Source organism: Rhinolophus ferrumequinum, chromosome 15, assembly GCF_004115265.2.
Source record: "Rhinolophus ferrumequinum isolate MPI-CBG mRhiFer1 chromosome 15, mRhiFer1_v1.p, whole genome shotgun sequence".
Classification (NCBI taxonomy): Eukaryota; Metazoa; Chordata; class Mammalia; order Chiroptera; family Rhinolophidae; genus Rhinolophus; species Rhinolophus ferrumequinum.
Window position 1 is genome coordinate 10319898 of NC_046298.1, and position 14991 is coordinate 10334888.

The 14991-nt window shown below is 50.9% G+C and overlaps 1 protein-coding gene across 11 annotated transcripts in view; it reads right to left on the reverse strand.

The window, feature by feature from the left end:
• KIFC3 (kinesin family member C3) overlaps positions 1 to 14991 on the reverse strand; it is a 66139-nt gene that overhangs the window by 14476 nt on the left and 36672 nt on the right. For 5 of the 11 annotated variants that reach the window (XM_033127370.1, XM_033127373.1, XM_033127372.1 and 2 more), the window contains 2 exons: positions 11337 to 11475; positions 8084 to 8286 (listed from right to left, as the gene is read on the reverse strand). The exons of 4 other annotated variants lie outside the window; for them this stretch is intronic. In XM_033127370.1, the coding sequence (XP_032983261.1) occupies positions 8084 to 8286; positions 11337 to 11475 (342 nt within the window). The remainder of the gene's footprint in view (positions 1 to 8083; positions 8287 to 11336; positions 11476 to 14991) is intronic. 2 more of the 11 variants (XM_033127380.1, XM_033127381.1) reach the window with 1 other exon arrangement.

Here is a 14991-nt window from a genome sequence, read left to right on the forward strand (position 1 = left end):
TCCTGTTTCCTTCTTGCATCACAATTGGAACCCTAGGTGCTCCTCGGCTCTGTCTGGAACTCTGAGGGGGGCCCTAAGGAGGTGGCTACAAAGGGGGGCGGAGGCTGTGGGTGTGGGTGAGGGAGGGGCTGTAAAAGACCCCTTTTGCCGAGAATGCCCCTTTTGCCAGAGAGGTCAGACACTCATCTCCTGGCTTGTCTAGGGCAGCAGGGGGACACAGTCCAGCACGGTGGGGCGGCCAGTCAGGCACAAACCTCTCAGTAGTGTGCGTGTGGTGACTGAGCTCTGGGAGGCTAGATCCACGTGGGGCTGGGAAATAGGAACCCATGCTGCCCAGGAATGGGACCTTTGCCTTCTGCCCGGAAGGGTCTACTTTGGGAGGGCTTGGGGGAAGGTGCCAAGAGTCCCTCAGGGTCAGGAAACAATGAGCAAAAAGACAGACAAACGGAGGCATCCGGAGAACCACAGACAGGAGACGGCAGACCGGCTCGGAGCAGTGAGGAGACAGAGTAAGGAGCTGAGGGTGAACCTCACCAGAAAAGAGGGCCTTTCACAGGAGGCAGCCCCTGTCGGCATCCCCTTCATGCCCCTACCACAGCTCTGAGCCAGCAATGGTGCTTGCACCTGTATGCAAGGAGGGGACGGTCCTTCTCCATCACTCATCATGAGCCCCAGCCCCAGCAGGGAACGAGCACATAGCTGATACTCAGTAAACACATGAAGTGCCAGCAAAGGGGTAGCGAGTGCACTCCGAGTGCAAAGAACCGCAGGAGAAAGCAGGCTCCTGACAGACGGCTGGGATGGGCCCCTAGGACAGCACAGTGGCCACTCTAGGGTTGAGGAAGGGACCAGGCTGGACTTGGGAGCTCCACACTCTTCATCAGCCAGGAAAACTGAATCATGGGCCTGGTGCAGAGGGAGGAGCAGGGAGCTGGGGCCTATGTGCAGACCTGACACAACCCACGTTTACATCTCTTGGCAGAAGCAGCTCCACAAACAGTGGCGCTGCCCTGTGCAGGACTCTGCTTTCTCAGCTACCTGCTCCTATCAACGCAGACAACCAGCTGTTACCTCCCACCATGCCTGGCCCACCATCGTCAGCCGTCTCCCGAAGAAAGGGGGGCTCTCCCAGTGGCAAGGCAGAGGTGTTGCTCAGCTAGGAAGGTGAGAGCGCCTGGGGTCTATTAGGCCTCAGGAAACAGCCCAGAGGCCAGAGGGGCAGCCCCAGGGAGCAGCCCATCCTGTCCCCGACACACTCCCCTTCCCGGGAGACCTGACTCCTGGCTACAAGACCACTGACCGAGAATGCCTGGCCCCGTCCACCCTGACGTGCCTCCACTGCCAAGGTTTCACATTCAAGACCTTCTGCCTCTGAGGGGCACTTGAAAACGTGGATTCTCAGGCCAGACTGCCCAGGTTCTAATACAGACATCACTGTATCTGCCGGATAACCTTGGACAAGCCTCAGCTTCACCAAGCCCCTCGTTTCCTCATCTGTATAATGATGCTACCTCACTGAGGGTGTCTTAAGGCTTAAGTGAGATTAAATGAGATAATATATGCAAAGTGCTTAGGACAAGGCCTAGCACATGTAAGTTCTGTTCCTGGAATGAAAGTCTGTGAAGGCAGGGATATTTGTCTATTGTATTAGGCTCTGTACTCCCAGTGTCTGGCACATAGTAGGTGTCGAGTGCCTGGCACATAGTAGGTGTTGAGTAAATACGTGCAGAAAGAATGTTGAATGCATCAGGAGCCAGGTAAAGCAGGGTCTACGAGTAAGGCCGCGGGGCAGGTGGTGGGGCGGGAGGGGTGGTGGGGGCTCGGCACGCTGAAGGATGCTGTCTTCTGCCAAAGGTGGGAACTGCTACTAGGTGCCAGGGAGTGGGTGCCATGCAGAATGTCAGTCCCAAGGTGCCACATCTTCCAATATTTTATGACAGAAAGAAAGTCCAGATTTCTATGTGAATTTAAATAAGATTTAAATGTTGGCAAACAATGGAATCATTTAAAAAGCAGGCCAATTAAAACTAACAAATTCAGCAAAGTCGTAAGATATAAAAATCAACCCTTAAAAATCAGTTTTGTGTTTCTATATACTGACAATGAACAATCCACAAAGGAAACGAAGAAAACAACTACGTTTACAGTAGCATCAGAAAGAATGAAATACTTAGGAGTAAACTTATCCAAGGAAGCAAAAGACTTGTATACTGAAAACTACAAAATGTTGCTAGCTAGAAGAAATGAAAGAAGATATAAATAAATGGAAAGACATCCTATGTTCATGGATTGGAAAATTTTACATTAAGATGTCAATACTATCCAAAGCAAGCTACAGATTCAATGCAACCCCTATCAAAATCCTAATGACATTTTTTTCAGAAACAGAAAAATTCATCCTAAAATTCATATGAAATCTTAAAGGGCCCCAAATCGACAACACAACCTGGAAAAATTGCAGGTCTGACGTTTTCTGATTTCAAAACTTAACTACAAAGCTACAGTCATCAAAATAATGTAGTATCGGCAAAAAGACAGACATGTAAGCCGACGCAATAGAATAGAGATCTCAGAAATAAACCCTCATATTTATGGTCGAATGACTTTTGACAAGGGTGCCAAGGCCATTCAATGGGGGAAAGGACAATCTTTCCAACAAGTGGTGCTGGGAAAACTGGATATCCACATGCAAAAGAATGAAGTTGGACCCTTACCTAACACCATGTACAAAAATTACCTCAAAGTGGATCAAAGACCTAAATGTAAGAGTTAAATCTATAAAACTCTTAGAAGAAAACATAGGGGGAAAGCTTTATACATTGGATTTTGCAATGATTTCTTGGCCATGACACCAAAAGCACAGGCAATAAAAGAAAAAATAAATAAATTAGACTTCATCAAAATAAAACCTTTTGTGCATCAATGGACAATATCAACAGAGTGAAAAGGCAACCCATGGGATGGGTGAGACTATCTTCAAGTTATATATCTGATAAGGGGTTAATATGCAGAATATATAAAGATCCTTCAATTCAAAAATAGCAACAAAAGCCAGATTCCAAATGGGCAAAGAACTTGAACAGACATTTTTCCAAAGAAGATACATGGCCAATAAGCACATGAAAAGATGGTCACTATTCACTAATCACGAGGGAAATGATAATCAAAACCACAATTAGATACCGCTTCATACCATGAGATGGCGACGATAAGATAAAATTAAAAGAAAATAACAAGCATTGGTGAGGATATGGAAAAACTGGAACCCTTGTGCACTGTTGGTGGGAATGTAAAATGGTACCGCCATCGTGGAAAACAGTATGGTAGATTCCTCAAAACATTGAAAATAGAACTCCTATATGATTCAGCAATTCTACCTCTGGGTATATATCCAAAGGAATTGAAAGTAGGCGATAATTGTACACCTATGTTCACAGCAGCATATTCCCAATAGCTCAAATGTGGAAGCAACCCAAGAGCCCATGGATGAATGAATAAGCAAAATGTGGTTGTGTGTGTGTGTGTGTGTACACAATGAAATATTATTTTACCTTAAAAAAAGGAATTTGCAACAACAGGGATGAACCCGGAGGGCATTATGCTAAGTGAAATAAAGCTGTCACTAAAAGACAAATACTGTATGATGCTACTTACGTGACTTTCCCAGAGTAGCTAAATTCAGAGAGAAAGTGTGAATGTACTTAATGCTACTGAACTGTACCCTTAAAAACCATTTTAAGATGGTACATTTTACATTAGGTGCATTCTACCACCATTTTTTTAAATGGTTAAAAACATGACACATTTGAGGGCAAGATCTAGGCTGCCGCCGGTCTGTGGCCTCTGAACACAGTTTTTTACAGTTCTGTGTTGAGAGGCAGGGACCGTAAGGGGCGGGATACAGTCTGCGCATCTGTAACACTGGCAGGAGCCTTGGGAGTGTGGAGGCCATCACTCCAGGGACATCCACAAGAGTGGGACGGCTGAGGTACCAGGATGTGACCTGGGTCTATTGTTGCCAATGTGGGGGAGGGTCACCTGGGCTAGCCACAGCCTCCCATGGTTGCCAGGCCAAGACCAATGGCCTCTGTGGCCTGGGTCAGCTGGGTGCTCAAGGACTGAGGACCTCCGGCCCAAGTGCTCCTCACAAGGAGCACGGTGGGCTCCAGATTAATATAAACACCTCCACCTGCCACTTACCAATGGGAGGCCTGACAAGACTCCCACAGCCCTCACAAATCCAGATTCCAACAGTGACACGGCAGCCCCATTTACTGAGTTCGGCTTTGCCAGCAGGGAAAGGGTCTTCATAAGATCAACACTTTGAACCTCTCAATCCTCTAAGGTAGGTACTATCATTATCTCCATTTTACAGGAAGGAATACAGAGGTTCCAAGAGATTAAGCCTTGGTTAAACAGCTTGCTCTAGGATTATAACCTGGGCCCCTCCGAATGACCCCCGCGGAGCCCTCACTCTTAACCACTTGTCACACTGCGTTTCAGGAAGAGCAATGTGGGAAAGCAGCCACTTTAAAAGGTGAGTCTGGTCAAGGCTGGGAACAAGGCACCATGAGAACAGGTGGCGTGCTGTACCCCATGGTGGGTTTTTCTCAGAGAATCAACATTTAGAAGACCAGCGAGAGCAATCTGTGTCATAGCACAGTGAGGCTGACAAGACACCAGAGCACGCAGCAGTGACACTGCACAAGGCACAGATCTTTATAGGTGACCGCCTACTTTTCTGTCCAGTCTCACCATTGATCTGCCCAATAACCACGAAACAACATTTATCGGTTTAGACACTGGGAAATGCAGGCTCAGAGAGGAAGTGACTTCCCACAGCTGCACAGCCAGCGAGTGGCACAGCCATGACCAGAATCCTGCTCCCATGATTCCAAATACAAAACTCTTCCAGGTGACGATGACGGTGGTGGCAGGGGCCACACCAATAACTCTGCATCATCTCATTGGGTCCATTTTACAGATGAGAAAACTGAAGCACACAGTGGTGATTAACTAGCCCAAGGTCATACAGCTAATGAAGGGTGCTGAAGTCCGGATATGAACCTGCTCCAGGCCCACGTGGCTGGCCAGTTCCACAGGGCCGGACCCTCCAGAGAATGGCTCAGAGACCTGAAGCTTCAGGTACGTCCCCTTGAGAGATTTGCAGAAAAGAGCTGGCAGTCAGAAAGTTCAAGGATAAAACAAAGTGAGCAAAGACCAGGCACCATCCTGAAGTCTCCAAATTGTCCAGAGGAGCAGGGGAGGGGAGGGTGGTGGGGAGTCCGGGGTGGGAGCTGGGAATGTCTGCAGTACCACAGACACCAAAAAGGCTGCAAAGCTTCACTTTCATCTTCTCCTCTAAAAAGTACATAGATTTTGCTAATTAAGGAAAAGAGTGTTTTTTAAAAACTTGGTTTAAAAATCACAAAAGGCCACATATTATTATGATTTCATTTATATGAAATGTTCCAAAAAAGCAAATCCATAAAACAGAAAGCAGATCAGCAGTTGCCAGGAGCTGGGGGGAGAGGGAAATGGGAAATGACTCAATAGATGTTTTTAGGGTGAGAAAAATGTTCTGAAATTAGACAGTGGTGGTGGTTGCATCACTATCTTAATACACTTAAGACCATTAAGATGTACACCTTAAAAGGGTCAATTTTTTGGCAAGTGAATTACATCTCAGAAACAAAACAACTTGTTTGAAAAGTGAAGTGGGGAAGGTCAGGGAGGGAAGAGCTGGCCGCTCAGGAACCCTCGCCTGCCGTAGTTGGTCGGACGTGTGTCCCGCCGGCTGGGGCCTGCACCACCAGCCCACAGCCCCACTGGGCACCCCTCGTGCCATGCTCCAGCTACACAGGCCTTGGTTCCGTCCTCATACAGCCGGCCCTCCGTATCCCAGCGTTCCACATCCTCACACTGAACCAGCCTCAGATCAAAAATATTTGAAAAAGAAAAAAATATTCCAGGAAGTAGATCCCTAAACAATACGCTATAACAACTATTTACATAGCGTTACATTGTATTAGGTATTATCATTAATCCAGAGATGATTTAACGTATGTGGGAGGAAGTGTGTAGGTTATATGCAAATACTACCCCATTTTCTATAAGGGACTTGAGCATCTGAGGATGTTGATATGGGGGGGTTGGGGTCCTGGAAGCAAACCCTCCCGTCCCCCCGACCCGCCCCACCCCCGCTCATACCTAATGTGTTCATCTTGCTCCTCCTGGCAAAGTCCCTTTGCACTGACTGTTCCCTCCGCTTAGAAAACACTTCCTCTGCTCTGTGCCAGACCTCAGCTCCAGTGCCACGTTCTCAGGGAAGCCCTCCCTGACCTCCCCAGCAGGTGCTCACCTCCCACACAAAGCCCCTGGTACAAGCCCTCATGCCCCATCTGTATGCCCACCTGCAAAGCCCTCGTTACTCTTTCCGCTTTAGTGGATGCATGTAACTAATGTCTGTCCTCCCCCAGACTGCAGCCTCCGCAGGCCAGGGCGTGCCTGTCCCCCAGGCATCCCCAGTGCCTGTACATACCAGACATCCAGCAAACATCTGAGGGAGGAAGGCACGTGGGCACTGCAGGAGGCAATAGTGATACAACACTGCTTGTCACACCCTGCCTTACAGAAGCCACCGTTAGTGGTGCAGACCGGCCCAGAGGCAGCAAGCACTGGGGTCAGCGCATAAGAGGGAGACAGAGGACACTAGGGACGCCCCAAGGAGGGCGGATAGTGGTCAGGACAGTTAGTTCTTGAGAAGAGGGCACACCTGCAAACTAGAAAACATGTTGCATTTAAAAAGTGCATAAGGGCGGCTGGATGGCTCAGTGGGTTAGAGCGCAACCTCTGAACAACAGGGTTGCTGGTTCAATTCCTACATGGGCCAGTGAGCTGTGTCCTCCACAACTAGATTGAAGACAACGAGCTGCCACTGAGCTTCCAGAGGGGCGGCCGGATGGCTCAGCTGGTTAGAGCGCGAGTTCTCAACAACAAGGTTGCCGGTTCAATTCCCACTTGGGATGGTGGGCTGCGCCCCCTGCAACTAAAGATTGAAAAAAGCGACTGGACTTGGAGCTGAGCTGCGCCCTCCACAACTAGGTTGAAGGACAACGACTTGGAGCTGATGGGCCCTGGAGGAACACACTGTCCCCCAATATTCCCCAATAAATCTTTTTTAAAAAAAAGTGCATAAAAATCATCTGCTGTCCCTGGAACTGAGAACAAGTTTAGGTGTTCGGTGACACTCCCTTAAGACAAATGCCGCAGGCGGGGTCCTCACAGGGAAAGAACATGGCTCCACCCAAAGGCAGGGCTTTCCACACGCTGAGCCCAGAGCTAGGCAGGGATCCACTGTAGGAAGGACGATGGGGCAGACAGGGTTGGGGACCTTGGGGAAGCGGGGGAGAGTCACACATAAGCACGGAGACAGACATGACAACGGACGTGGGGAGCTGAGCCCAAGGAGAGGGGTCTCAGGGCCCACGTGGAGATGGGGAAGGAGAGGGCAGTGACGCGGCCAGGCATGCAGAGGAGAGCCAGGGGTCAGGCTCACGGGGTGTGCACAGGGGCTCAGAGTTCCCAAGTGTCAATGAAGGAGACGGTGTTCACTGAACAACCTTCGGCTCTCCCAGGCCTCCAGAGGTTTGAACTCCCTCCTCCCACATGCTTTCACACCAGTCTCTCCTTTCCTGCCGGTGTGCTAGGGGGTGACCTCTGCAATGACTTTTGTCCACTCGGGCTGCCCAGTCCAGGGCGCCTGGAAGAGGGGGTAGACTTGGGGCAGGAGGAGTCCCTGCCCCTTCCTGCTCCGCTCACATCTATGTGTGCTGCCTGTCACTCTGGAGGGGTAGGTCCTGGCCCCTGGCAACCATGAGGAGTGGGGCACAAAGATGACCAGGATGGGAGGTCCAGGCCTCTGATTCTCTCCACCTTGTCCTCTCATGCATTCCCCAGCTGAGAGAAGACGCCATCTGTCTATTATGCTGGTGGTCTGTGGGTTCCAGGTGACCTGAGTGAGGTCCGCTGACCTGTTCCATGGTGGGCAGTGGCCTCTGCCTGTCCCATCCTCCCCAGGTACCTGGTTCTGCAGCTGGGTAGATGTGGCTGTCTGGTCACTGTCGTGGAGGGCCAGCTTCTCCCGTAGGGCCGCCAGCTCCTCCTGTAGTCGGGCTTTCTCCTCCTGGAGCTGGGACATGGCCTCCACCATCCTATGCACCACAGGGGCCGCACCTGGGGGCCCCGAAAGGCTCGAGCACCTCCCGCTGCCAAACAGCCGCCCACCTATGAGCAAAGTAGTGGCCAATCAGCAGGGCAGCAGAGGTCCCACCCTGACCAAGGGGCCTATCGTGGCAGGACAGACCATGTGGTGAGTGTTACCCAACAGGACAGGGAGGGAATGAAGCAGAGGAGCTGGGCGAGGGCTGTGGGCAGCAGCAGCAGCAAGAGCTAGGGGGCTCCAGGGCCTGCCTCGAGGAAGCCACTGCAGCTGGAAGCTTCTGGGGGATGGAACAGCCTGGTTCAGGACCTAGGAAGGCAACTGGCACTGAATACTCCCCTCAAAGCACAGGTTCTAGGTCTGATGCGCACTACCCTCTCCATGGTCAGCCTGCAAAGCATCGGCCCTGAGAAAGACATGTCTCATGGCAGCAGGTGAGGAGTCAGGGTTCTCTCCCTGGAAAACACTGTTCTTGGGTGAACATGATTTCTTTAACCCCAAAACCTCTCCAGAGTAGAGAAGAGAGGCAGGGGCTCTCCAGCCTGCCCCTGCCCTCCACAGGGAATGGTCACCTGCACACAGAGAGGGAGCAAGGGGAGAGTGTGCGTGTGCAAGGGACAGACCGGGACACATACACAGACACAGCACGTGGGCAGGAAGACAGACAGGCCTGCCCCAGGGCAGACACACCTGCAGTAGGCGGGATGGAGCGCAGAGACGGCACAGGACGGAGGAAGTGCTAATACCAGGGTGGGCTGACTCCACCTGAGTCTTCCTGCCATCACCTTCCACTGTCCTGTCACCAGGAGCAGGAGAGAGACGGACAGATGGAAGGACAGACACAGAATCAAAGCCTGTAACCTGCTAATGGGGCCTGGCACTGAGAATGGCCACAGATTCTGCAGGTGGGGAGCTGGCAAAAAGTTTGGGAGGAGGGAGACAGGAGCAGGGGAGAGGGTGGAAGGCAGGGTATTTGGCTCTGCCCTCGGGCAACCCAGTCAGTCCCGGCCAAAGTCCCCAGGAGCAGAAGGAAGCGTCCAAGAACGGGGTGTCCACGAGGTAAGCGGGAAGAGTGGCAATCACTGGCTGCAAGCCTCCACTCTACCTTTGAGCACCAAGGCTTCTGGGATCCCCCACAACAGGTCCCTGGAGCTGCAGCCCTGCGTGAACAGGACTGGGGAGCCCCAGAATCTGTGAACAAAGTCACCCAAACCTGAAGTCACACACCCCGCTAGCAGTTTCAACCCATGGGAGGCAGCAGGTGTGCTCCCTGAGACTGTGGAAAAGCCATAATGTAGCTTGGCTTTTGGACTAGGCTAGAGCAGGGGGGTATGGAGGGAGCTGATTTCAGGCTAGACTTGACCAGGAAGTCTCAGCACTGTCCCCAGGAGGGATAGAAAGTGAGAAGCCCGTGTTCCCAGTCTAGAGAGAGCCGGCAAAGCACACACAGGCTAGCTTTTCCCTTCTTCCCAAACCCTTAGGACAGCTTCAACTCAAGACCTCTACAGAGCTGAAGCAGGTGCAGTCACTGGTTGGCTAGCGGCCCATGTGGCCTGCACGTGACACAGTATGCATGTCGCACACAGTGGGCCAAGCTTCTGCTATCTGTTCCAGAGAGAGTGTGAGGTCAGGCCTGCACACGGGGCTGCCATGGGCAGCGCGTGACCGGCACAGCCCTCAGCCCTTTGCAGACTGCTGTGAGTAGGAGGGAATGCACTGCACTCCAAGTCCAAGAGCAGGTTCTGCCACTGAAAAGACGTGGGAGAGGCCCCTCGGGGTCTTCCTTTGTGAAATAGGGTCAACGGTCCTTGCCCAAAGGGGCGCCCTTGGGACAGGAGCCTGGACACCATGACAGATGAGCAGGTGTGAGTGAGTGTTACCCAACAGGACATGGACTCGCCCTTCTCACCTGGGACAAAGGACATTCTGAGACACCCTCAGAGCCCGCCCACACCCAGTGGTGTTCTTCCCGACCTCAGCACAGTGCCCGTGTGCCAGCAGAGCTGAAACAGGGCCTGAAGAGCGCCTGCTGGGGGAGACAAGACCTTGAGGAAGCTAAGAAGGGCAGGAGAGGAGGGCGGGAGAGGTGACATCAACGAGGAACTTGGGGAAGACACTGAGTGGCCCTGCACGGAGGAAGCTGCACACGTCTTAGTAGGTCAGTCGTCAACGCAAGTTTTCAAATGACAGTGTGCTTCAGGAACCCTGCCTGGGCACTGGCCTCTCACGGGCACGCAGGCTCAGAGAGACCGAGGCCCGGCCCTGGTCCGGATGACAAATCAGTCCTCACTCTTGACTGGAACTGGCCTCTCTCCTCTTGGCAAAGTAGGAGAGCCCACCTGATGGTCTGGACAACGCCCTCCTTCCCAAGGCCCGTCTGCCCACACCTCAGCCACAGTCCACGACCTGCCACTGAACATGGGTGAATGCGGCTCTGGCACGACCTCAAAGAAGGGAGTAGATCCTTCCACCTCCCGGCAAGTTCAGACACACAAATCAACCTCTGGTGACAAGGAGGAAAACAAGAGAAAGACCAGCTCCTTTTTCTCCACACACCGCTGTTGACTTTCCCCTTAGGCTCCCTGAGAATGTTCCTTCCCAATTACCACAGCGCTCAGGCTTCCCACTGGGGAATCCCACAAAGGAAGCCCATAGAATCTTCCAGAACCAGTCAGCCTTGCCAGAGAAGAGTGGAGCCACCAGCTCCTTTCCCGGCCTTGAGGCAGTAGAGCGGAGCCCTGTCCTAGCGCCTCTGGGTCCCCGGTGGGCCCATGGATACAAGGGGACCAGGCCTCTGCAGTGGTAGCGTCTTTGAGGCTACCACCCTCACCCTGTTTTTGACAGGTGCTGGGGAAAAGACAAAAAGTGGGGAAATTCTACCCTAGCCCACGCTAGCCAAAGCCTCCTATCACCACGTGGGGCCCCGGTGGCACTGGGAAGAGGGTGTCCCAGGGGTGGGGATGGGCTAGCTGGGGTCAAGGCATCCAAGAGTTGGATGGACCACCTCCAGGTGAGAAGGACGGCGTGTGGGGACAGCTCAGACGCCACAGGAGCCTCCCCTCCAGCTCCAGCTCTAGCTAGGGCTGTTCTAGGTCGGTGGGCAGACCTCCTTTACCTGTTTTCTCTACATTCATGGTGCCACCAGCTTCCTGGGCCTCCCGGTCCCGCTTGGGGGCCGGCGCCTGCCTCTTCAGGAGCTTCTCTTCTTTCGTCCCCTGACTCTTGTTCTTGCACCCCTTGTCCTGCAGGGCCGGCTGCCAAGACACAACCAGAATCCTCGTAAAGGGGACTGCAGTGAGGAGAGACTCCCTTGGGCCTGAAGATGGTGCACTCCTGGAGCGGGCAAGGACCACGACCCACTGCATCCATCCTCACCGCGTGGGTTGGTGGGCGACATGGAGTCCCAGAGACTGAAAGAAAGCGTGCCCAAATCCTACGACAAGACAGTGGCAGTGTGTTCCCCTGGCCCCATCATTAGCCAGCCCTCTCCACCAGCAAAAAAATGTTAGAAATCCTCAGGCAAACGCCACGCAAGCATCATGTGGGCCCTGTGGGGCATGAATCACCAGTGCCAGGCCCACAGCCCCCCATTCACAGGCCTGTCCAGCCCACCAGGCACATGGCAATCTCAGGGCAACTCCCCCCATAATATCAACTGCCCCCACTTCCAAATGGCACCAGCCTGGGGCTTCCGAGGGGGCACGCGGGTCCACATAAGCAGGGGAAAGCCCCGGCCCACCCCACCATGGCTATCTGGGGACCACGGGACCCTGTCTCCTGGTCAAGAAAGAACCCAAGCAAAGAAGGCTGAGATAGAGCAGACTGATGGCCAGGCAGGGAGAGGGAAGGGAGGGGCAGAAAGCGTCTTTCATCCAGAGAAAACACCTGCAGCTCACACAGAAAGACGTCCAAGGCAAGAACCACATATAAAGTGTGATCTCATTCCAGGATAATGGAAATAAAATATGCCTCAAAAAATAATCTAGGGAAATATAAAGACAATAGTTCTTTCTGGGAGGTTGGGTGATGATGCAGTGGCTACAAGGAGAAACGTGCACCATTTAAACTTTCCTGAGAATAAAAAGAAACTTAACAGAGAAAATGTGGGAAGAAGGGAAAGGAAAGGAGGCCTTTTCATTTCATTTTGAACCTTGCTGGTGTTTGCATTTTTAACCCTATACACATCAACAGCGTTCTGTTTTGTGTTTTAACATCAACAGAAGTCATCTGGGAAGACAGATTCCAGACGTGTTTTGTGTGTCTTCGTGTCCACCGTATTCAAAACAAAAAGACCAATGCTATGTTTTTAAAAATGCTCCTACTCTAGAGTCAGAAAGACCTGGGTGTGAAGCCTGGCTCTGCCTCTTTTGAGCCGTGTGACTCCGGGCAAGTTACTTACCTTCCCTGAAGCTTCATTTTCCCCATTTTTAAAACAGAAATGATAATAACCACCCACCTCATGGAGCTGGTGTGAAGAGTAACTGTGATAACTTAGGCAAAATACTCAGCGTCTGGCACATAGTAAGAGCTCCATATCAGGTAGCCATTTAGCACTATATTATTTCTGTAGTCTTCCAAATATTTTACTTTTATCATCAAAAAGCCAATAAAGAGAATTGAAAAGAAGCAAAAAGCAACATCACCAGGCTCGTTTGCAATCCACTCCCTCCCTCTCCCGATCCCACGTTCTACTTGAGAAGGGAGGGTGGCAAGCCCATCTTTTGTTGTTTAGGAAAATTCTGCCAATTTTATTTTGTCCCCACTCTTTGACTAACTGCCATACCATCACGAGCAGGTTTGTCACTGGTGGCGGCAACAGTGGCAGCTGGAAGTTTCCATTTGCCGACCAGAGCAAAGGTTACACTATTTCTGGCCTGTTGGCCAAGCCACAGGAAGGGCAGACAGGCCCCTGGGGGGTTGGGAATTTCTGCAGCGCCTCCATAGGGACCGTCTCAGGTTTTAGATGCTTGAGAGGCTGGCAGGGAGGGTCACAAAGCCTACAGAGTCCCCTCACTGTGCCTGGGTCCTTACTTTGGCCCCACGTCCCCAACCTGGAAGCACCGATAAATAATATAGCCTTGTGGGACCCAGAAGGACACGATCGTGGAAACTAGTTGCTGGCTGGAGCTACTCAGAGATCCGCAGCAGATGTGCTGACCCCAGGACTAGGCTGCAACCACAACACAACACCCCATAATCAAACTTCAAGAACAGAGCCACCGCCCAGCTGAAGGCAGCTGGTTTTGACCGTCTCCTGATTTAACTACCAATGGCTCAAGTCAGAGGAAAAAAAAGGGTTCTCGGGTTTAACTGTTCTTGCACCAGACTTGCTTTGCTCACAGAACTGACTGAAAGAAGGACCGCTGGGTTCAATTTTCGGATGAACCACACAAGAAGCCCAAGACTCTCTCTGAAGTAACATCAAGTACGGGGCCCATGTTCAGATCAGGACTTGACCCACATGCCGCCCCAGGCCCAGGACTTTTGTCTGCACGAGGGAGGACATGCTCAAAGGGCACGTGTGTTTCCCACACTCTATCCTGCCCTCTATTTGCACATGTCCCTTCAAAGGTAGGCCCTCTCATGCACAATCTTTCTTGGGGGGAGGAGGCTGGGCCTTGGCAATATGCCCTGATAACTGTGGTCCTTCGTCTCTGCCACTGCCATCAGTGGCCCTCGCCCAGTTTGCATTCATATGTTTGTGATCATTTGCTTACGCTGGCCCCTCCACTAGACTGTCAGGTGTGTATCTCTTCTTTGCTATGTGTCAGCACCTGGCACAGCACCTGGCACAGAGTAGGCACTTCACAAATAGATGTTGACAAATGCATTCATTTAAAAAGTGCCAAGCCTGTGCGGTCCTGAAATTACAATGTTATAGCTGCGTGACTGCACAGATCTTTAAGGAGCTCATTGCAATCAGAAATAATACAGAGGCTCAGTTAGAAAATTCATGGTATACCTGAAGTGGAATATTCTGCAGTAGTTTAAAAGAATGTCTGTATACTGATATACATGAAGAAATCACCAAGATTTACTGTTGAAGGAAAGAGCTAGCCACAGAATAGTATATGAAAATAAATAATAAAAATTGTATACATATAATTAAGTGGAAAGATAAATAAACACCAAACTCTTAAATAGCAGATTTCTCAAAGATACAGGAGGCATTCAGTTTCTAGGTATTACATCTCTGCCCTGTGTGAATTCTTTATACCATATGTTATAAAGCTCGTCATGTTTAGTGGTTCAGATCCTAGCTTGCTGTGTGACCAATAGCAAATTACTTAACCTCTCTGAGCCTCCATTACTTCATTCATAAAATTCAGATAAAATAGTAACTGTGTCTTGAGACTGTTCTGAGGATTAATGTGTGATATATAATACATGGAGTCTGACACAAAGTCAGGGTTCGATAAATTATAGCTACTGTTAAAGCTTTCATTAGGTATTATGTCTATAGACAAATATACAAATGTATGTAAAGTCTGTCCTTTGAAAATCAGGGTGATAACTGCAAGAGAAAAGAACCCAAGTTTTGGTGAAGCCCTCTGCCTAGCTTTGGATTCCTTCTTTAAATATGGAAATACAAGTATTATCCCATGGACTCCCATGCCCGAGTGTGAATAAACAGCTCCCCTAAAACCTGCCAGTCTTCCTAACAGCTTCTCAGAAAAGGCACTGTTTCCCATTTTAACACCTCAGTCAGGGTGTGGCTGAAAAACTTTTGTCATCTCCTGTGAGATTTCCCCCCATGATAACTAATAAAG